General features: G+C 37.8%; 1 protein-coding gene across 1 annotated transcript in view; it reads right to left on the reverse strand.

Annotated features, from left to right (window-relative positions):
* The window catches only part of Pde7b (phosphodiesterase 7B), a 316,705-nt gene extending 293,825 nt beyond the window's left edge, over positions 1-22,880 (reverse strand). Inside the window, exon 1 of the mRNA XM_038340282.1 lies at positions 22,545-22,880. Coding sequence (XP_038196210.1) covers positions 22,545-22,565 — 21 coding nt within the window. The 5' untranslated portion in view covers positions 22,566-22,880. The remainder of the gene's footprint in view (positions 1-22,544) is intronic.
* Between the last annotated feature and the right edge of the window lie 567 nt (positions 22,881-23,447).

Genomic DNA, 23,447 nt, shown 5'->3' on the forward strand with positions numbered 1-23,447 from the left:
TGATGTTCCTTCAATCTATCCCACCTCGGGAATGTGAGCCTCAAATCTAGAAGTATCAACTATTTTTTTAAAAAAAAAAACAGGTGATAAGTACACAATAGATGATGTGGTACTTGTTACCAAATGTGATCACGTGAGCACATGTGCAGACAGACAGATAGACAGACACACACTTGGCAGCAATTTTCTAAGTTTGACACCATTGATGTCTGCTCAAGTTTTACAAATGAAGAAATGGACAACATATTTCCTGTCCCAAGTAGCAAAGCTGAGAGGTACGAAACCAAACATGAATGCAGAATCTGGGACCATGACCCAACATAGTGGCACAGCCATGCAATTCTAGAATTTCAGTGGTAGAAGCTAGAGGATTAGGAGTTTAGGACCAACCTCAGCCACGTAGTGAGTTCAAGATTTGCCTAGGCTACATACGATCCTATCTCACAAAAGAGTACCATAAAGGATAGAAAGAAAAGAGGGAAGGGAGAGAGGGAGGGGAAAGGGTGACATTGCAAAGACCGTGTGATTGTCTTTTCTTTACCTCAGTTCTAGTTTATTTGCTCTACCATTGATTCCAAAGCCAAACATTTCCCACTGATCCATTCCTCAGTCTGAGCTCTAAAACAATCTATTCTCATCTCTCATTTGGCCTGCAGTAAACATCATCTGCTCACAGCAGACGTCCTATCTCCTGCTGAATAAGCCAATCATCCCACATGGTCCAGCACCATCATTTTAAAACTGTACCCTACAGCAAGCAACCTACTGGTTTCTTCTGCTATATTTCTTCATAGATTTACCAAAACAGAAGCCAGCTGGTAGATCTGTTTGCTTATGTGCTGTCAGGTTTCTCTCAAGGTGATGCAAACTCTGTGGAGATAGGGATATTGTCAGTTTCTCTTCTGTATCTTGAGCCCTTAGACCATATTAAGACTCCAAATAATGAATGAGTGCAAGCCCCATTACTAAGAAACAGTAACTGACGTGAATTAACCAATAGAGTCTCAGGTTGATTATGAAAGTGGGAACAACCACACTTATATTGGAGGTTTTCTGAGAGAGTTAAGTGGGAATCAGGATATTTTCATAACTATGTGCAAAGAACACATTATCATAATTGGTATACTATCTATGATCTATTTATCAGTCTTTTTTTTTCTTGCAGTTTAAATAAGTTGCATCCCCCAAATGGTTAATGTGTTGAAGGTTTAGGCATTACTTGGCAGTTTTATTGAACGTTACTAGACAGACTATTCAGTAGCTAAATGGGCTATTAGGAGTGTGGAACTCATTGGAAGAAGAGAATCATTGGGGCTATACCTTTGAAGAGTAGTTATTACCTCCATGTTCTCTCTCTCTCTCTCTCTCTCTCTCTCTCTCTCTCTCTCTCTCTCTCTCTCTCTCTCTCTCTCTCTCCTTTCTCTCTCTCTCCTCTTCCTTCTCTCCCCTTCCTTCAATGAGGGGAACAGTTTTGTTCTACCACACTCATCACACTCTCTCTGCCATGTTCCACTTCAGTAGAAGTCTATTGTGACCTTGAGCTGAAACCATGAATCAGAATACATCTTCCTTCCTTAGATGTCTTGTCATAGTGACAAAAAACTATCACAGTAGCTACAAATGCAACACACTGAATCTGGACTAGTTAATAGCTTGTGATATGTTACATGCATTTACACATCAACCCAAAGACGTTCATACTTCCTCAATTTTAAGTCCTAATATATCTACTTATAATTTGAAAATTATAGGCAGATATTATATGCCTGTCATAATGAATATTCTTATATATGTGTATATACGCAGGTATACACAATATAGCCACATATTTACTGATATTTGTCTATTTGGGCTTAAAAATTATGTCAATGGCCTGACCACTGAAATGCATTTTTATCAAGATGTCTATGAACTTGTACAGCAAGAAACAGATATCTGACTGTTTACTTGAGATTCCTATAGTGAAATCTCATCATCATCATCAAGCCAGAACATCAGAGGAATATTGGGAAAACTAATTAAGACAATGTAAAATATTGAGTCCCAAATTTAATTCCAGCTAAGCATGTCTGAGAATTTACTTGGGGTCATTACTGAACACAGTTCTGATGCTACCTATATACTATGGGAAAGTCAGAGTAGTTCACCAAAGATAATACTGGGGTCAACAGCAGCCCTGCATCTATAGTCTCTAAATACCACCATATGTTGTTATACTAGTGTTTAGTTAAAATATAGGCACGAGGGGGATGATAGTCAAAATCTTGAAACATGATATTGACTAGAGATGAAAGACTAATGTGTCTATTTTAGTATCTACCAACGGCCTAGAACATGTATGTGGAAGGGCCCCAAGAAAGCTTCTTGGCTACATCAAAAACAAAGGAACAAAAAACCTTCTAGCCTGAAAACCTAACTGGAAGATAGCAAACCACTTTGGAGATCAACAACATTCTTGGGAGCTCATTTCTCAGAAAATGATTAAAGACATCACTTCTTGGGATTGTATTAATAACCTAAGCACAGGTCAAAGTGACCGTGTCTGTGAATTGTCATTTTTAAAATTTAAATTGAACACTTAAAATAAGCTTTGAAAATTCAATTATAGATTTCTTAAAGTTACCTCATTGTGTTTCTTTAACAATGAAAAACTGTAAATAAGAAACAGGACATATGAACCTTCTCACGAGAATTTGAGGTCTAGTCAATTAAACTGCACAGCAGTACAGAAATGCAGTTCTGCTGGCCCACTCAGTTTGCAATAGCTCTTTGTTATTCTTTATTGATGTTCTAAAGTGAAAAATATCTTCTCAGTTTAAAAGTTCATAGCATAACATATAAAACTCACTTTGTCCTTTGGCTGAATATTAAGACAATTTTCCTGCATTTTGAGTGTTGCCCATAAAATAGGTATTATCAACAGAAAATGATAACATTTTGTAAACCTTTATTTCAGTGATTTCAATTGAAATGGCATTTTAAAATTGTTGAATACTGAGTTTTAAAGTTCCAACTTTATAGCCTATACTTTAATAAAATACATGAAGTCTATTATAAGAAAACTTATCCCCAAAGTTACAGAAAATATATTTGAATTGTTTTTAATATTTTTTACACACATATATTTTAAGCTACATATACATTATCTACATATAATTAGATAGTGAATTTTAGGCTAATACATTTTAAATGCAAATTTTCCTGCACTCCAAAGATATCTTAGCACTGGAAAAGCCTGCATGAAGGACAAAGAAGATATAATACCCTAGAAAAGAAAGCAAATCAACAGAAGTAACCAATGACTATAGATCACAAAGACTGCTTTCACATATCGAAGTTGGAACTTGACAACCACCTAACTAGACTTATGTTAAGATTAATTTCATTTGTAACTAAGTATTTGCTAATTCTATAGGGTATGGCTGAAAGAAAACATTTTCTTGTGTGTCTACTGCACACATTCAAAAATACTGACATGGTTTATATAGAATCACAACTGAGAAATACTCTGGATAATGGAGGAAATCACCAAGAAGTAATTGCCACTAATTGTCACTAGAGATTGTGCAAGGAAACATTAACTGCCATGTGCGAAAGCCAGGAACTAGAAGCAAGATGGTGTAATTTTTAAATGACTCCTTCATTGGAATATGAGCTACAGATCAGAAGCAGGTCGTGATGAATGATGCTTTAGCCCCAAAGCTCTTTAATGTACTAGCAATTTCAAAAATGATGTTTGTCCAAGAAGTACCAGCAGCTAACAATTACAAAACAGTATGTGCTCTGATGAGATTGGAACTCTTTTCATTTAAAATGTTGTATAATGTTATAGCAGACACATCGAAATACAGATTGTCAGCAGGTGATTAAATTGTTATTTAGATTATTATTTCCATGGATATATAAATACCATTTTAAATTCATTTTAGACATAAGTATAAAATCTGCCAAACAAACAAACAAAAACAATTTTGAGAATATACTCTTGGTTCATATGGAGTTTTCTAATGCTACATGCTACTCTTCATACTTTCTTATTAACCTTTGTTCCTATACTCATTGAAGAAAGCATGGAACAGAAAGAGAAACGGTTGTATAATCCATCAAGAAACACGATACTGTCTTATATTTTTGTTCAATTTGGATTAAGACAAACAAGACAGTTAATGTCATTGTTAAATTCACAGAGGTTATCTGGGAAACTATAACACTGTACACAGGCTTACATCTCTCTCTCATTGACATATATATTTATATATGAAAACCTAGACAATTACACTCAATAAGTATATTTGATAAGACATTAAATGAATTTGGTTAATATGGTTTTGAAAGCTTTAAAATTACATAGAGAATATGTTCAATGCAATATGACATGAGACTATGATAGACAAGGCTAAGAATTTTCATAGAGACCTAAGAACAGTGAAAATTAAAATAAATTAAAAATGAGAAAGTCTATGGCTAAAAAATAACATATATAAAATTTATTTAATGAGCTTAGTGATAGATTATATAGACCTGAAGAAAGAAGTAGGTAGTGAATTTTGGTTGAAAGAAAACATCAAAAATAAAGAACAAAGAGATCAAAGTAAACAATATGGGTAGGCTGATTTAAACCTACAATATACATACAGCTGACTCCTATTAAGAAGACAAGGCAAAAATGAGACACAATAAAATGATTAATAGAAATATTTCAGAATTACTAAATGATAGCAAGACAATTTATGTAATATAACAATACAAAGATATCTCTAAATTTGTCTATGAAATTATAAATGGAAATTTTTATTCCCAGGAAAAAGATACTTGAGAAAATCTGTAAAGTAAAGCATTGTAAACTTCAATGAAGTTGTAACTACACTGTATGTAGAAAACAGTAAATTGTATAATGCTGTAATAATATTTATTCTTGAGGTATTTAAATTATATAAAGTTAGATAGCTATCAATAACATGTAACTCACAGTGTATACAAAGGCAGTTGAGGTATTCCAATGCTCTCACACTTCTCCTGAAGGGACAGAGCATTAATAAATATCATATTTTGGTTAGGTCATAGATGTATCCTGTATCCTTCATCAGCAAAACAGTGTAAAAGAATATTAAACAAATAAACCTAATAAGAAAGGAGGCAAGACAATGATAAGAACTCAATCCAAAATAATAAAGGGTAAAAAGAGAGAGAATAAAATAGACAAATGGACTATGCACTCTAAATGATTGCATTAAATATAAAAGGACTAAATACTCCACAAAAATATAATTAAAGTGATAAAACTAACTTTACTGAACTTTGATTTGTAAAGAGGCAATTCTAAGTGATAAACATATAGAAAGTTAAAAGACAAAAAGAGTGGAAAATAGTATGACATGCAAGCCATAAATAACACAAGGCTTATTTCACAGATTTTAACAGTGATCAAAGTTGATTCAAAGGCAACAAACAAAAAACAAACAAGGATAAAACTATGTAAAGGATATAATATAATGGCCAAGTTTCTGTTCAGTGGAATAATTATAAATTTATATCATATAAGCAATTCTCAGATATTTTCACTATTACCTTGGCTTTTTAGACTTCTTTCCTTTAATTATATACACATATGGAAATTTTAAGAGTATTTGTAGTGTGTATATGTATATGCAATGAATCTTTTGGTGGGTATAAACTATTAAGAGAGCTTGCTGTGACCACTTCCTAAATATAACCCCAGCAGCATAGACACTGAGAGAAACAATTAATAAATGGGACCTCCTGAAACTGAAAAGCTTCTGTAAAGCAAAGGACATGGTCAACAAGACAAAATGACAGCCTACAGAATGGGAAAAGATCTTTACTAACCCCACATCAGACAGAGGTATGATCTCCAAAATATACAAAGAACTCAAGAAACTGGTTATAAAAAGAACAAATAATCCAATAAAAAATGGAGTACAGACCTAAACAGAGAACTCTCAACAGAGGAATCTAAAATGGCTGAAAGACACTTAAGCAAATGTTCAACATCCTTAGTCATGAGAGAAATGCAAATCAAAACAACTCTGAGATTCCATCTTATACCTATAAGAATGGCCAAGATCAAAAACACTGATGACAATTTATGCTGGTTGTGGGGTAAGGGAACACTTCTGCATTGCTGTTGGGAATGCAAGCTGGTACAGCCCCTCTGGATGTCAGTGTGGTGATTTCTCAGAAAATTAGGAAACAACCTTCCTCAAGACCCAGGAATACTACTTTGGGGTATATATCTAAAGGATGCTCAAGTGTGCCACAAGGACATGCGGCAAATTTGTTCATAGCAGTATTTTTTGTCATAGTCAGAACCTGGAAACAACCTAAATGCCCCTTGACCAAAGAATGGATAAGGAAAATGTGGTATATTTATACAATGGAGTACTATACAGAAGAAAAAAATAACATCTTGAATTTTGCAGGAAAATGGATGGAGCTAGAAAACATTATTTTGAGTGAAGTAACCCAGACACAGAAAGACAGTTATCACATGTACTCACTCATATGTGGTGTTTAAGCATAAAGCAAAAAAAAAAAAAAAAAAAAAAAAAAAAACAAAAAAAAAAACCACAAAAAACCAACCTACAAACCACAATCCCAGAGAACTTAAACAACAATGAGGTCACTAAGAGTGACTTACATAGATTGAATCTACATGGAAAAGAAAAGAAGACAAGATCTCCTGAGTAAATTGGGAGCATGGGGATCTTGAGCGAGGGTTGAAGGGGGGAGAGGAGAGTCAGGGAGGGGAGCAAAGAAAAATGTAGAGCTCAATAAAAATCAATAAAAAGAAAGAAAGAAAGGGGAAAAAAGAATTTACTGGTCCAAAAAAAAGAGCTTGCTCTCTAATTATTTATTTCTAATCAATTATTTCTCCAAATGGTAAAGATGGGACTTAAAAGCATAACATCACAATATTATTGTAACTTTTATGCAATTTCTGATATTCAACCTTGAGCTACAAAAATGAAATTTCAAACTGTTAAATGCAATATATGAGTAAGCAAGAATATCTAAAAGGAAAACAGTTGTGTCTGCAGCCCTGAGGAAGTTTTTATATCTGCCTATTTGAATAATTGATATAGGAAAAAGAGCACAAATACAGAAGATTTGCATGATTGGTTAATGAATTTCTAGTTGACGTATGTGGAAGACTACACTTAATAACTCAATAGTTCATTTCATAGGCATGGGGAACATTGTATAAGCAAAGTTGTAACTAATTTTAAGCCTCAAAATCTTGTATAGTGAGTTGATAAACACATTAGAATTACATTCACAAGTAATCACAAACTAAATAACCCCAACCTATTTGCCCATCAATAGATGCATTTGTAAACAATAAATTTGTCCAAAAGCTTGAAGTTGAAATTATTTTCAACTAACTAATAAAGAATCATCAACTTTTAAAATCTATTCGATGCAAGAATCCAGTTCCAAACCCAGTTAAGGACAAGAAATAAGAAAGATTTGGGAAGAAATGAATGAAATAGGAACTAGAAGAATAAAACTCAGAATTAATTGAAGAGATAATTGTTTCTGATGGGAAATTCACTGGATGAATGGGAGCATGAATAAAGTAATCCCACACTAGCTCTGAATTGCATATAATAAGGGGTTCTTTCTTTAAGGGGGGACTCACAGATCACAATGGGAAATAGGAACAGAATCCAGCATCCAGGTGTGAGAGGAGAGAGAGAGAGAGAGGGTGGGCCCACATTATTTTGGTACCCAAGGCCATGCCCTACCTGGTCCAACCTCTCAAAGACCATTGGCTGAAGGAGATTCCCTATCATTTTCCCCTTTTGTCTAAATAAGAGAGTTCCAAACCCAATATAAAACTACATACAATAAAAACAGATATCAAGTATAGAAATTAGAATTACAACCAGCATAAACAATATCAAGCAAAAAACATATGCTAAATGTTTTAATAATTATTTTATTCTAAGGAGTCTAAGTCCTGTATTAGAAATGGCTTGGTTATGTCATAACAGGAAAGTCACTATGACTATCTAGTCTTTAACCCCATGGAAGATCTGAGAAGGGATATAATATTACTTGAGTAGGCAGGAAGTGCAATCAAGCAGCATCCAAAATGTGCAGTAAATGTCAGAGACAGCTGGATACCTGGGCAATCACCCAAAGTCTCATTTGCATTGATGGAGCAACCAACTTTAGCTAAGGTTTAGGGTAACTGACAGATCATTTTCAGAGGCAGGAAAATTTTCAAAACCATCTTACCCTGTCTTGGCAAGGTTTGGCAGTCTTTTTTCTTGTATTCTTCTTGTCCAGTCTGGACACTGTGTATTTTGTGATTTTGCACGGGCAGTTCCTTGCTCAAAAGCCAGTTTTGCCAAGAAGGAAACCAGCTCCAAGTGGAGTGTCTTTGGTGCTCAACATTCTCTTGAGAATAGATTGGTGCTACAGGAGCAATTGTGTCTCACGTCAACAGACTCCTATGCTATTTAAATACCACATTTTACAATTCTTTGAAGTGGTTGAAGATTACCTATCTATTCAGAATACAATCTCTATGTATCTAAAGAACCTGATTAGCCTAATTATAAGTGTGATGAACATGGATGACTATTGACCTATAATACTTAATACCTTTATAACTAAAAGATTAAGATTTTATATTAGAATATTATACAATATTTAAACAACTGTGCAGCAAATGAGGGTCATGACCTCAAAATGTAAACAATGTATAAGTATCTTGATCAGGGGTAGAAATGTATAGTGCAATCTGATAAATATATCCTAAAATTGTGTCAATATACAGAATGTCTTAAACAGAGGTAGAAACATGCTTGCATACAGTATGACAAAATAATTTTGCATAGCTATAAAATATTATAAACAGAAATAGGAGCATATTTAATATAACAAATATAATTTGAATTTGTATCATTATACAGTAATCTATACCAATGTAAATTGCCTATAAATAGCTCACACGTATTCACTCTATTACTCACTATTATTATTATTAGTATGAGTAAGCTCATACTAATCTACCTATTATTCCATTTAATTTTTTTAGTGAGATCCCTAAGCCTACATAATATCCACCCCAACTCAACCCTATACCAGTTATAATGAACCCCTAATTGATGTCTCTAACCCTGAGGACAAACTTTGCTGGGAGAAGGACCATCATCTTTTAAAATTACTTACAACTGTCATGGGGTGATGATCTTTTTATAGAATTCTGTAAAACTAAAATGATGGTTAACTTTGAAAAAGTTAACCAAACTGACAACCCTCTAGGCCCACAAACCAAGAGAAGGAGAGAGAGAGAGAGAGAGAGAGAGAGAGAGAGAGAGAGAGAGAGAGAGAGAGAGAGAACCCAAATAAATGACACCAGGAGCAACAAGGGAGCTGTAACAACAGAACCTATGAAATCCAGAAGATCACCAGCAAATACAAATGTGGGATTCCCCTCTGTATGCTGTGAATACCATTTGTTAATAAAGAAACTGTCTTGGGCCTGTGCAGGGAATAGAGGTAGGTGGAATAGAGGGGAAAGTAAGCTGTAAGCTGGGAGAAAGAAGGGCAGAGTCAAGGAGAAGCCATGTAGCCCCCTCGGGAGACAGACACTGGATGGAACTTTACCCAGAAAGTCACAGCAAAGTGGCAATACACAGATTAATGGAGATTTAATTTAGGATATGAGTTATCCAGAAATATGCTAACAAGCAGTGTTTTAAATAATATAGTTTCTGTGTGATTATTTTGGGGCTGAGCAGTCGGGAACAAACAAGCAGCTCTCTTACAACAGAATACAAGGAAAACTCATACTCGAAGAAACAGGAGAATGTCCATGAAAAAGACACATTTCTAAATGTATGAGGTTTACTGAAGTAAAGTCATAAATTATTTTTAAACAGGTTCGTGAGGAACAATAGGATTAAGATAGTAGATAAAAGTATCTCCTGATGTGGGATGCCCTTCTGTATGTTGTGATATGTCTTATTACCATTGGTTAATAAAGAATATGATTTGGCCAATAGCCAGGCAGAATAGAGTCAGGTGGGAAATCCAAACAGATATAGCAAAAAAGAAGGCAGAGTTAGGAAGACACCAGAAACTACTGGGGAAGCAAGATGTGAAGTAACAAGCCAGGAGTGTTGTGGTAAAATATAGAATGATAAAAATAGGTTAATTTAAGTTATAAGAGCTAGTTAACAATAAGCCTGAGCTAATAGGCCAAACAATTTGTAATTGATATTAAGCCTCAGAGTGGTTGTTTGGGAACTGGCAGGCTTGAGAGAAACCTTCAGTTATAATCTCCAGAAAAAATTTTTGGAACAATTGTGCTGAATTCTAACACTCTTCTAGGGATCATCTGGTGCTGACACTTCTTAAATTGTTCCATGACACAGGGAGGGAAGGATCCCCATCAAATTCATTTGGTGAAGCCAGTATTATCCTGATATCAAAACCAAGTCAAGACACAACAGTAAAAAGAAAATATACAACTTAATAACACTGATGAAGAAAGACACAAAAATTCCCAACAAAATACTTGTATATGAAATTCAAGAACAAATCAAGAAGATTATGCATCATGACAAAGGACAAAGGAGACTTCCTCTTAGCATTACAAGGTTGGTCCAAAATGAACAAATGAATGAATGCAATTCACCATGTAAGTAATCTCAAGAATGAAATTTTCTGATCATCTCCATATATCAGAAAATGCATTTGATAAAGCTCACTATGCTTGCATGATGAAGTCTTACAGAAATTAGGAAAAGACAAAACATACCTCAATATAATAACAGGTTTATCCAAAAATCAACTGACAGTGTTATACTAAATTGGGGCAGGGATTGAAAACATTTCTTCCAAAATCTGGAAGGCAGGGATGACTACTATCTTCATTTTTATTTATTATTGTGCTCAAAGTCCAATATCAATAAGACAAGACAAAGGTATAAAAGGAATAAAAACAGTCAAGAAGGAAAATTATCCCTATTTGAAAACACCATGATGCAATACTTAAACTACTCTACAGATTCTACCAGAAAAATTAGATTTAATTAAATATTTTCAGTAAAGCTGCAGAGCACAAAATTGGTGAAAATGCTGAGAAAACCTGTCTGTAGGCTGCCAAACCTGATTGATAAAATGACAATACAACCCTTGCACATAAGGTTTAGAAAACATTTCAGAAGGAGGGGAGGGACAGAAAGAATGTAAGAGATGAAGAACCATATGTTTCTACATAATATTATCTGTAATATATGACAGGGAAACTATACCAAGGACACCTCAACAATATGGTTACCTAAAAAGGACCTGAAGAATAATAATACTAACTGACATGCCAACATGGATGAGAGGAATCTCACATGACCCCGTCCCTAGATGAAGAACTATGGGCGATATTAGTCTTCTCCAGCAACAAGCCCCCTACTAGGTTACCCAGTCCCAATCAGTCAGTCATAAACACATGTATATATGACAAACTCTAAATGAATGCGGGAGGTTTGAGTTTATTATCATTAGCAAACTAATTTTTATTGGTTTAATATTATTAGCAAGCTTATGGATAATAAACTGTATACACACAAAAAATAATTTCTATGTATATTGGAAGCAAAATGTTGAAACCGGAGAGGTGCTGTTTAGATAAGAACAAAATACTAAGTGCCTACTAATAGGTACTGCAAGAGCTATCACAAAGCCAGCTAGAAGGTGTGACTGAGAGAAAGTAACAATGATCTACAAAATGGAAGGGGGTATACCATGCGCAGGGAAGACAGAATCTTCTCAGATAAACCTGTATCCCAACTGTTTGTTTGCCTTGATGATTGGTTGGTGTGGTAGTGAAGCATCTTAATTCAAAATTTTGTGTAGAAATGTAAAGAATTCAAGATAACATTGAAGAATAAAACAGGAAATTTCACTAATGGAGGAGATGTTTGTGCTACTTAGAACAATCAAAGATACCAAAGAAATATGAAAAATCATTTATATTAAAATATAGAATGACTGGATCTGACAGCAAAGATATTTATAGGCTTGTGATACCTGTGAAAAGGGAATCAGCAAAATGCACAGGACGGCCTTTCCTCTATACCTTACAGAAGTACTGATGTGGAACACAAGGGAGGAAAAGGACTCTTAGTGATAGTGTACATTCTTATAAGAACTTTGAGAAGTATTAAATTTTCCACTAACATTTAACGTGATTTCCTAAGGTCAAGCAACTTCATTTCTAGGCATGTTCTCAATAGAAATAGATGGATTCTGTACCAAAAGATTTAGGCCAACATTATCCATAGTATAAGAAATGGATGGATCTAGAAAACATCATATTAGTGAGGTAACCCAGACCCAGAAAGACAAATATCATATGTACTCACTTATAAGTAGCTTTTAGACATAAAGCAAAGAAAACCAGCCTACAATTCACAATCCCAGATAACCTAGACAAAAATGAGGATCCTAAGAAAGACGTACATGGATGTATTCTACATGGGAAGTAGAAAAAGACAAGCTCTCCAGAGAAAATTGAGAGCATGGGGACCATGGGAGAAGGTTGAAGGGGAGGGGAGAGGAAGGGAGGGTAGCAGAGAAAAAGGTATAGCTCAATATAATCAATTAAAGAAAAAGAAACTGGACCAAGTTCAATGCTTTACACAGTACAGTGGACAAATGAACTAAACCTCATGCAATGAAAAGAAACAAAAAGAAATATATAAAAACAATTTACAAGTCTCAAGACTTGTAATTTGTCTTACAATGTCGTAGTGAAGATGGAGAAGGCACGAGGGGATGATATAAAAATCCGTTGTCTTGATTTGAGTAATAAGAAGCTTTTGTTTGTCTTAAGACATGATCCAGGTTTTCTTGAACTTACATCCCATGCTTGCCTAAAAAACTGAGGCAATCCTCCCACCTCAGCATCCCAGATGCTGACATGAACCAACACTCTGGCAACCTGAATAACACACAGAGGTACAAAGATTTCCCAAACATAAGTGAATGATCAATACATTTAAATTTAGGCTATATGTGTCATAGTTTAATAAAGAGGAGAAAAGGCAAGAAAACAACACAGATCTTTCTCTGTCTCTACCACATAATACTTGAAAATGGGTAATTTATAATGAAAAGGATTCTTACAATTCTGGACACTGGGCATCTCAAAAGCTCAGTGCAAGCAACAGGCACTCTGCCTTACAACATGGCAGAAGGTGAGAACACGCCACCTAGAAAGGCTGCAGATGACACCGGGGCACATCTATAACAAGCCACTCTCGGGGGAGCTCAGCCCCTCCAATGGTTGCAACACTAATCCCTTCATGGGAATTACGCCCCATGCACTTAATACTTTTTTTACAAAGCTCTGCCTCCCCATATAGTTACCCCAGGCGTTAAGCTTCCAGCATATGAATTCTGAGGAGAAACTTTCAAACTGTAACAAAAATGCATTTATCTTAAAACACTCAACACAGCACTATCCGTATACTAATCCAAAAGCTCATCTAAGCCCACAGTGCCATAGGCTTACACACTTACTCTCTTTCCTTCTCTACACACTCAGCAAATAAAGCCTTTGCATCTTTTTTTACACTTTTGTGAGACATACCATATACACCTTCATCTCAGAAACTGTTAGTAGAGTAAGATTAACTTGTACACAGTCATGAACAAGAATGACCCTTCCCAGAATGTTCTCTGAGCATCCTTGTATGCCCCATAGCCAACCACCCTCCTGAAGTTTGAAGTGTCAACTTCTAAGGCATTAAATATAAAAGAATGTAATTTCTCTTTATTTTGGAGCCTCATATGTATAAATATAGTTAGAAGAATGATTTGACATTTTTGGAAACAAATGCTCTTATGCTTTGTATAAATATTTTTAAAAATGTTTTCCAGGTCATGCTTAGTGTGAGTAGAGATGAACTGAAAAGGTGTAAGAACAATTGAGACTTGTCACCAGAATGGAAGTGGCACCCTGGCTCCACGAGCTGGAATTCCTTTCAGTCTCAATAGCCTTGCTTTGGATGGACTCAGCTGGTGCTTGCGTAACAACAGTGATGTGAGAATAAAGTGACGTGTCTTTTTTGTTAAGAGCGAAGTGACTCATTACACACGAAAGCCTGAAATTAGAGGGCCCAAAAGTACCTGCTGCAAGTTACATTTTAGAGACGCGAAAACCAAAAATGCTAAATACCTTGCCAAGTGTATCAATCATTCTTGCATCCAGAACCCAAACCTGGGATTTTAGGTTACAAATTCGGGGCTCCTTAAAAAAATGAGTGGATCTTCTTTTTCTCTTCTTTCTTTTCCTTTCTCTCCAAAAATATATCACTTAAACTTATTTGATTTTAAATTACATTTTGCCGTTTACTTCAATAATATGGTGTGTTTAGGTTTTAAAGCTTCGCCTTAGAGGGGAGAATGTATGGGAATTCACTATGACCTCTTAGTTACCTGTTAGTTCTGACATGAGTACAGACATTAAAAGTTCTCCCCAGAGATGCTGGAGACCAAACCCAGGACCTCACAGCTGCTAGACCAGTGCTGACCCCTGACCTCTCCTTTGTCTCTGTGTTTCAAGTCTCAGAAGGCCTGTGCCCCATAATTGTCTCTCGAAACTACACACAAGCACTGAGGTATCGGAATCGGTTAAAAAGAGAGAGAGAGAGAGAGAGAAATATGTATTAGTTGTTGTATTTATAAGCTTTTGAAGCATCTTTATAATACAATGACTTTTAACAGAAGAAGAGAAGAATGTATCAGAGCGTCCTTATGGCCCAAGAGAGCCGTCACACAGACTCCCGCTCCTTTTGTGTTTCATCTGAATTATTCCTCTCTCTAGGAATAAAAAGACCCCAGGAAGGAAGAAATAAAACTACAAGATGTGTTCCATGATGACTAAAATTTCCAAATTGAACTAAAAGCCAAACTGAAATCGTGTTTTCCTTTCTTTGAAAAAAATGAGGACACTAGTGTGAAGAACGGAGAGAGAGGCCACAGTTGTGCCTCACCGGAAGCAACTCCTCCGAGAGTTAGTGACCTTTTCTAAATTGAGGCATTCTTTAGACCTCCATAGCACTGGGCATCTCCTCTCATGAGAATGCTGTCTACACTTGAGAATGACTGAGTTCTTTCTTCTCACTGGACGCAGCTGGAGACTGGTATAATGAGAAAGGGAAATGAAGGTAGGTATTTGTTTTTCTCATGGAAAACCAAGAAATGCATAAATCACATTGAAACAGAACGAGCATCAGTTGTTGGTATACCTACGATAAGAACTTATTAATGTAATGTTTTCTAAATAACTGATATTATGATTTAAATTTATTTTAAATGTTTGCCTAAGACATACAGTTTTCTTCAAGACAATCTGAGAAAATGATAAACTCTCTATGTTTCACTAATTTGAAGAATTAGGTGAAACTGAACCAATTTTAAAACAGGTAATTTAACTGATATGTTCAAACCAGTAAAATATATAATGCATATTGGTTTAGACGAAAGGTTTCCATGAACACCACAGCAAGCTGAAGTGAACTGTGGTCTTGACAAAGCTCCTCATTCTATACTGAAGGAAATCAAGTCTTGAGGGCCATTCGTGCCCCAAAGTGACTCAATCTGGACCTTGGGTTTTCTGTGTTTTCCTGTCCATGACTCTTCTAGAGTGTTCTCTCTTTCTAGCAGTTTCAAAAGCCCATGAAATAAAATCAAAGCCAAAAAGAAACCCTTCTTTCCTTCATCTTCTAGCTTTGTTTTCAACGTCAAATACCACACAGTTGTCACAAACATAATAGCAAAATGATTTCGGCTGTAAATGTCGTAGGCTTTTAGGGAAAAGGTGAACAACTCCAACTCCACTGAATTCATAAAAAACTGTCTTTCTCCTCTACATTCCAGGTTTTCCTTTTAGAAGCATTCATTTGTTACACTTTTTATCTAAATTTCCAGAGATTTTTCTCTGAGAATGTACCAATGTTCTGTGTATTTGTACAAATGTCAATGTAGATTTTTCCCAGTTTTATATATCTGGAAAATCACTCCTGATCTTTTGTTTGAAGGTCTACTTCATTCTTTTAAGTAACAGTGGTATTTTATTATAAGAATATAAAATAATAATAATTCCTTTATTACTGGGTTCAGTTAGTTTTTTGTTTTTTGTTTGTTTGTTTTTCAAGACAGGGTTTCTCTGTGTAGCCCTGGGTATCCTGGAACTCAGTGGCTTCGAACTCAGAGATTTCCTTCCTATGCTTCCCAAGTGCTGTGATTAAAAGTGTGCACCATCACCACCTGGCTAGTTTCTGACTTTTATATGACAAATAATGCAAAATTAATTATACTTTTATGCTAACATTGATAGAGTTGAAAGGTATGAGAACCATTATTATTTGCTCTTGATGTCAAGATCTGACCAAGCTCATAATTGCATCCCGACCTCTGCCTGGGCTCACAGAAGCATGCTCCTTATCCCTGACCCGTTGTGGCCTGACATTCCACACTAGACAGAGGAAGACACAGAACCCTAACTCTTAGGTGTTCCTTAGATGGTGACACCAATTACTAGAAAGGAGAAAATTAAGGAAAAGATTACTCTAAATATTATATAAAGAAAACCCACCAAAACCTCATTATCACACTTCATTTTGTTCATCTTCCTCTTGCAGATGAAAGAGAGAGGGGAGGAGAGAGGGGAAACAATTTAAAGAGGGAGGGAAAGAGGAGGGGAAGAAGGGAAAAAGTAGGGGAGGGACAGAGGGAAGGGTAGGAGGCAGAACTCCACATGCTGGACAGAACTACTGGAGGCCTGGCTTCAGTTATCAATGTCATACTCTGTAGTATATACAATTATCAATGCGGACTGTTGTTGATAGGATTTAGAGTTTTTAATATTGAGGTCTTTACTGAATCTTCTTAAGAATTACCTGTGTTTTATAGATTTCTGTGTGCCGTCATGCTGCTTTTAGGCTTATTTGAAATGAAAAACCTGTTCCTTATCATCCATTCTTCGGCTATTGATTGTAAGCCCTTACTTGGCAGAGATGCCAGCTGGTTCTAGACACAGAGAATGGACCAGTGTCTGCATAAGGATGATTGAGCTACATCAAAGGCAGCCAGTTGGACGAGCCAGCATGCCTATATCAGGGCTCACAGCCTCACAAGGGATACACAGCCAACAGCCAACCCTCCAGAAGGTTTTTCTCCCCCCGAGAGTCCGCCCAACTTCGTTATCAACTTGTTTTCAGTTATTCTGTAAAGAAAACCCAATTGGAGTAGAAGCAATGCCAAGGAAAAGAAAAATATAGGAACTTTAAGAATGTCTGACAATTACAATAAAGATGTTTGCCTTTTAACACTGATGTCTCATCTACAGGAAACAGAAACCATGCCCCTTTGCTGTTTTCAAGAAATGCTCCAGCCGGGCAGTGGTGGCGCACGCCTTTAATCCCAGCACTCGGGAGGCAGAGGCAGGTGGATCTTTGTGAGTTCGAGACCAGCCTGGTCTACAAGAGCTAGTTCCAGGACAGGCTCCAAAGCTACAGAGAAACCCTGTCTCAAAAAAAAGTAAAAAAAAAAAAAAAGAGCCTGAAAAAAAAAAAATGCTCCAGCATGGAGGCGTACCACTTTACAGGAGAGAAATATGGCAAGGAGAGGGAACTTTCCTAGCGAGTGACAGTCTTTCTGGGGGAAATTCTCCACACCCAGGGCTCGTGATTGCTTTTGCTTTTCCTTGGTAATGTGATTATCTTCGAGGTAGAATCATACGGGTTTAGCTAAGTAAATGATGGTAAAGCGTGAAGAGAAGCGGCGCGAATGACGGGTGAGGTGGAGAACTCGGCCCATGCTAATGGCTCCGCACGAATCTCCTCAGAGCAGACCATGGGATGGAAAGGGAAAGCCACCAAACAGCCATAAAGACCAGGAAGCTGAGGCCCCCACAAGCTCACACAAGTGACCCTTGAAAGTTTGGAGCCACTGTCAGGAGCTTCCAGACAGAGAGTGCTCCCCACAGCAGGGACATCACGTTATATCAGAATTCAATTCATCATGGCGGCCAGTCCTCCTCAAAAGGCTGTTGATACCCCGGGCTGCTTTTAACACTCTCAAAAGGTTCTTCCTGTAACTTGAGGGATGCAGAGGAAAACCCTAATGCATGAGTTGTATTCTCCATCTCAGGCTGGAGAATAAACTAAGTCAAATTATGGCAAAATCTGGGCTCTCTCCTCGGTACGCTACATTTTAAAATTGTCACTGCAAAAGCATACCAACTTCTTCACCCTGATCGGAGCGCACACCTTGATGGATAAAAATTCACTTCTTGCAATCTAACTTGCATTCAGCTGTTTTCTCTTTGTAGCCTTTTCTTCTCACTATCTCCCTCCCCAACTTTTGTGTGTGTGTGTGTGTGTGTATGTGTGTACATGCTTGTGCATGTGTTCATGTGGAGATCAGAGCTTGAATTCAAGGGTCTTCCTTTATTGCTCTTCATCTTGTTTTCATTTTTGTTTTGTTTTGTGAGACAGACCCTTTCCCCAGCCCTGAGCTTGCCTATGTTGGGCTAGATAGCAAGCTCCCATCATCCCTCTGTTTCTGTCCTTTAAGTGGCGTGGTTATAGATGCATGCTGCTGTGTCTAGCTTTTACCTAGGTGTGGAGGATATGAACTCGGGTCTTCAGGCTTCCTCAGCAAATACTTTACCCACAGAGCCACCTTCTTAGCCCCAGCCTCCTTTTGCATTCACTCCAGGTTAAGAAACATGAGTAGCAACAGTAGTTTCTGTTTGATACTTTTTGAATAAAAGCTTGATACTTTCACATTTACATATAAATAAATGTTTTAAAACAAAGCAACCCCCCCCCCCCAAAAAAAAAGCCAAGCCTCTGGTTGAAAGTAAAAATAGTATAAAAAGTTTGGCCTATTTTGGAACCTATTCTTTTTGGAAGGATAACTTGCTCATCTTAGATATAGTAGGAAGTGCCTTGGTCCTTCCTCAAAGCAATGTGCTAGACTCTGACTCCCCATGGGAAGCTTTACCCTGTCTGAGGAGTGGATAGGGGTGGGATTGGGGGAAGGTAGAGGTAGCGGGAGGAGGGGAGGGTGGGAACTGGGATTGGTATGTAAAATGAGAAAAGATTGTTTCAGAAAAAGTTTGGTATACAGGGATGCTAGAAATAATCCAATCCACCAGCTCGTAACACAGATGAAGAAACAAGGTCAAGAATAACTGAGCGGCTTAGTGCCAGTCAACGCTAGTTGCTGCCAACAAGTCTGCTCATCCTGTTCTCTGGTCCCCATTCACTGCTTTTTTTTCCCCCAGTTCACTCCATGTGATTACTCTCTGAATTGCATGTTAACCTGTTTAAATGGTTAAATAATCCTTGGAGGCGGGGCTTCAAGTGCCTTGATTTAACATTGAAATATTGACTCATTTTCTTCTTGCTAGTCAAGTTTCTAAATATGCCTTGTTATAGACCTTTAGTCAGTTTGGGTCTCTACAGTTCCTTTTCTTTTTTTTCCCTCATCATCGAGCACTTTAAAGTCTACTAAGAAACCAAGTAGGCAACATGTCGTGAATGAAAGCAAGAATGCTTCGAGAATCATGAATGAAAGCAGGGATGCTTCGAGAATCATGAATGAAAGCAAGGATGCCTGGAGAGGCCTGGTGCTGAGTGCCCGCCCGGGCCACTCTTCTGGGGAAAATGGAGTGAATGAAAATGTTGGGGACACGAGGCTGCCACTTCCAGGAAGTAGTTACAGCAACGGCCTCACCACTGTGCGAGGGGCCAGGCAAATCTTCAAATGCCAAAGTTTTCTTCCTCCGGGAGGTGTACCTACTAAAAAAGATTCCTACTTGACCAAATATCTCTTTGGGATATGTGAACTGAACCCTCAGGATGGCGAATTCTTTGGACAGTTCATGGATATGGAGGGTTCCATCCTAAGTTACATATATGACCTCTGCAGTGTGAGGTAAACCAGATAAAATAGCTATTACCTCCAGGTGGTAGTAGTGCAGGAGACAGCACTCAGGAGACAGAGGCAGGCAGTTCTCTGTGAGATCGAGGCTAGCCTGGTCTACAGAGTGAGCTCCATTACAAGCAAGGCTACACAGAGAAACCCTGCCTTGAAAAGCGAAAAGAGAAAAAAAATAGCTGTTACCTAGATAATCTTGAATCTTACCTGACTCTTAAATTTGACAGCTGTCTTTAATATAATGAAGCCCTTGTAGACATGAGGTTGGATAACTTCTTGCTTAATAAATTCCTTCCAGCACTATGCTCCATGAATCAACAAGCAGTTTCCGTTGTGATCTGAGCTTGGCAAACAACAAGGCCTTGGAAGAATAATTACTGGGCAGAGGCCTTTCCAGGTGGTACCTGCCCACTTAGGGGAAGCTTGGCCATTTCACTCTTATGTGTACAACATCCTTTTGGCTGAAAAACAGCATGAGCTGACATTTGGAATGCCCTTGTCTTGATCATTGACAGTTTCCAGGTTATATTTTAAGCTGGACTTAACACCAAAAACATTTCTCAAAGTGGTTAAAAAAAATTCCAGGTTTAAAATTACTTAGATAATTTACAATGTATGTTGGGTGAATTTTCAGCAAACATTTTTAAGCTCGGTTTTTATTTCAACTCAACAATGGGTGGCTTTGTGCTACACACTGTGGAAGGCATTAAAAGGTGTCCTGGTATCATTGTTTTCTTTAAACTGATGCCTGTCTCTGATACATCTTGGATTTTTCCACCCTTGTCCTAAGTAACTTCCTTCAAAAATTAGTTTCTCCAAGTGACTGTTGCTGAAACAGCTTCTTCCCTGGTTTGGGCACATGCTCAGTTAGTGGGGCCCTCGGAAATCAGACAGTTCAATCAGGTAGAGAGCCTTATCAAGAGCATTTGGATTTGGGAGTTGTCACTAGTTAATTTTGAGTTTCTGCTTGTGATAGAAAGGACTTCATTTTACGAGAGCAAGTGCCAATCAAGACGGAACCCCCGAGACCCTTCTTTGTTGCAACAGCCAGCAATAAAAGATAAAGCTGCGGAAATGGAGGAGCTGTGGTTGTGCATCTGCAACACACAACGTCCTTGTTTTCCCACCGGGCACTGCAGAAAAGCAATTGTCTGTTCGCGGCACACCCCCTGCAATTCAGAGCTAATATTTTTGCTGTTCTTAACGAGGTGCGTTACGCAGTTAATTCTGTTAACCCCTTCGAGTGCACTGTGCGCTCGAGCCTTGCCTCACGGTGCTACTGACATGACCCAGTTTCACAGGTTTCTAGTTCTCAGCATTGAGAATAGAAACTTTAAAGAGAGCGAGATAGAAATTTTGGAGCGAGGGAATGGTTTCAAACAATCCTGTCTCATTTGTTATTGCATAACTCTCAGATAGAGAAGTCCATGTTAGCTGTGGATTTGTGTGAATTGCTCTTATAAAAACTGAATGCTAGACAGGGCTGATTCTCAGCAAGGTCCCCTCAGACACGTAATAATGTGTGACCGAAAACGTCAGCCCTGTGTTCAGCTGTGACTTCTGCAGCAGCTACCGTGCACGAATGCATGTGTTTGGCTTGTTTCCCTTCTTGCAATGGTGTCTCTGGCCAGAGCACATGCGGAGCTGAATTTTTAGGCGATCAATTAGTCCCCAGGCTCCATCACTTAAGTCTCTAATTAAATATCTAACTAGACTTTCAACCCATTCAGGAAGAGATAATTACCAAATCTTACAGTGATAATAAAGTTTTGTTTTCCTTTGCAAATAATAAGACCTAAATCACTGGCCACATAACTCCGTACTTAACATCTCCTCTGTTAGCTTTGAGACTGAAAATAGGTTTTTTATAAATTGTAGCAAGAGGATAAAGTGAATTTTTCCCCCTCAACAGTTCACCCTTTCGTCTGCGTTTCCTCTCACTACCAGCTGTTCCTTTCTGCTCTAGCACCGTCTTCAGCTAAGGTCTGCTACTGACCAACATGACAAACTCAAGAGGAAAAAAAGAAAAAGAAAAAAAAGAAAGAGAAAAAGAAACATAAAAGAACAACAAAACCAGCCAAGCTGATTTTCTCCTCTACTGGTTCACAACCCTTCACCAACATTTTCCTGCCACGTCCTACCCAAAACGACCCAATTCTAAAATTGACAACGGAGAAGAAATATTGCATTTATTTAAAAATACAGAGCCGGTGCGGGGAGGGGGGTCTCCTCCATGGGGACTTAAAGTGCAGAGACTTGCCAGGACTCTTGCTAGACCCTGCTGCCCTCAAAGAGTTAATTCAGGGCAAGTGACAATGTCAGTCAGTTCGCTTAGAAAAAAGGAAGGAAATTCAAAAGCTGGTTGCTGTAGGAACAATCACAGACAAAAATAATATAGCTACACACACACACACACACACACACACACACACACACACACGAATAGAGGTCCGGGTCCATTTTTCAATAAAAACAAAAACCCCAAACCCTGGCGTCTTTCTGTGACTCTGTACTCTCAAGGAAAATGAACTTGCGCTGAAATTTGTTGTACGTACCTCAACCATTAAACAAGACATTTAACCATAGTGGCAGTTCTGTGACCTTTGAAAGCCGGGGAATCTCTGAGCGGTGTGGTTTGTTCATGAAGACTTGTGCTGCAGAATCCAGCAACTTCATCCAGGATTAGGAGGATAATTATGTAAATTTTTAAAAGAAAAAGAAAATATTAAAAAAAAAAAGGAAAGAACGAAAGAAACGCCAAAGCAGTCAGAGAGCCCGAGAGAGAAGGGAGGTGGAGAGCCAGGCTCTCTCTGGGCGAGGGCACCACTTTTCTCCCAGACAAGGTGCTGGGACCGAGCCGAGCCTGCTGCAGTGCCCAGAGCAAGCGACTGGCAGGGTGAGCAGGCAGCCGGCCTGCGAGGCTGGGAGGTGCTGCTGTCAGTTGCCACAGGCAAGGAAAACCAGAGACCAATCGGCTTCTGCGCCGGCAGCTTACTGGAGTGGAGCCTTTTCTGTTTATGTTTCCTCATTTCAAGAGTGACGTCAAAGGGTTTAGTTTTTCCTCTGCATGTGCTATTAATTTTAAAGTACTGTACTATGGGAAGAATGTGTGTGTGTGTGTGTGTGTGTGTGTGCTCTTCGTGTGCCGTGCGTGGCTGTGATTAGCTCGGGTGCCCCACTCTCAGGAGAACCCGAGAAAGATTTTTTTTTTAATATTTAAAAACAATTTTTTAACAGTTTAAATACCTTGGGGTTAAGTGTTTAAAATAATTTCAAAAAACCAAAAACAAAACACGCTGAGCCAAGCGATAGCGGAGAGCTTTCTGTTTCGCTGTGGGTGAGCTGATGTGCATATGCACACTCGACAGCTTGTGGCTTAATTCTGAGCTCGTTTATGTTTACCCTTACCTAAAATAATGAATTGTTAATAAATATCTAGAGCTAAGCATATGGACTTG

This window comes from Arvicola amphibius, chromosome 8 (genome assembly GCF_903992535.2).
Source record: "Arvicola amphibius chromosome 8, mArvAmp1.2, whole genome shotgun sequence".
In the NCBI taxonomy this organism is placed as follows: domain Eukaryota; kingdom Metazoa; phylum Chordata; class Mammalia; order Rodentia; family Cricetidae; genus Arvicola; species Arvicola amphibius.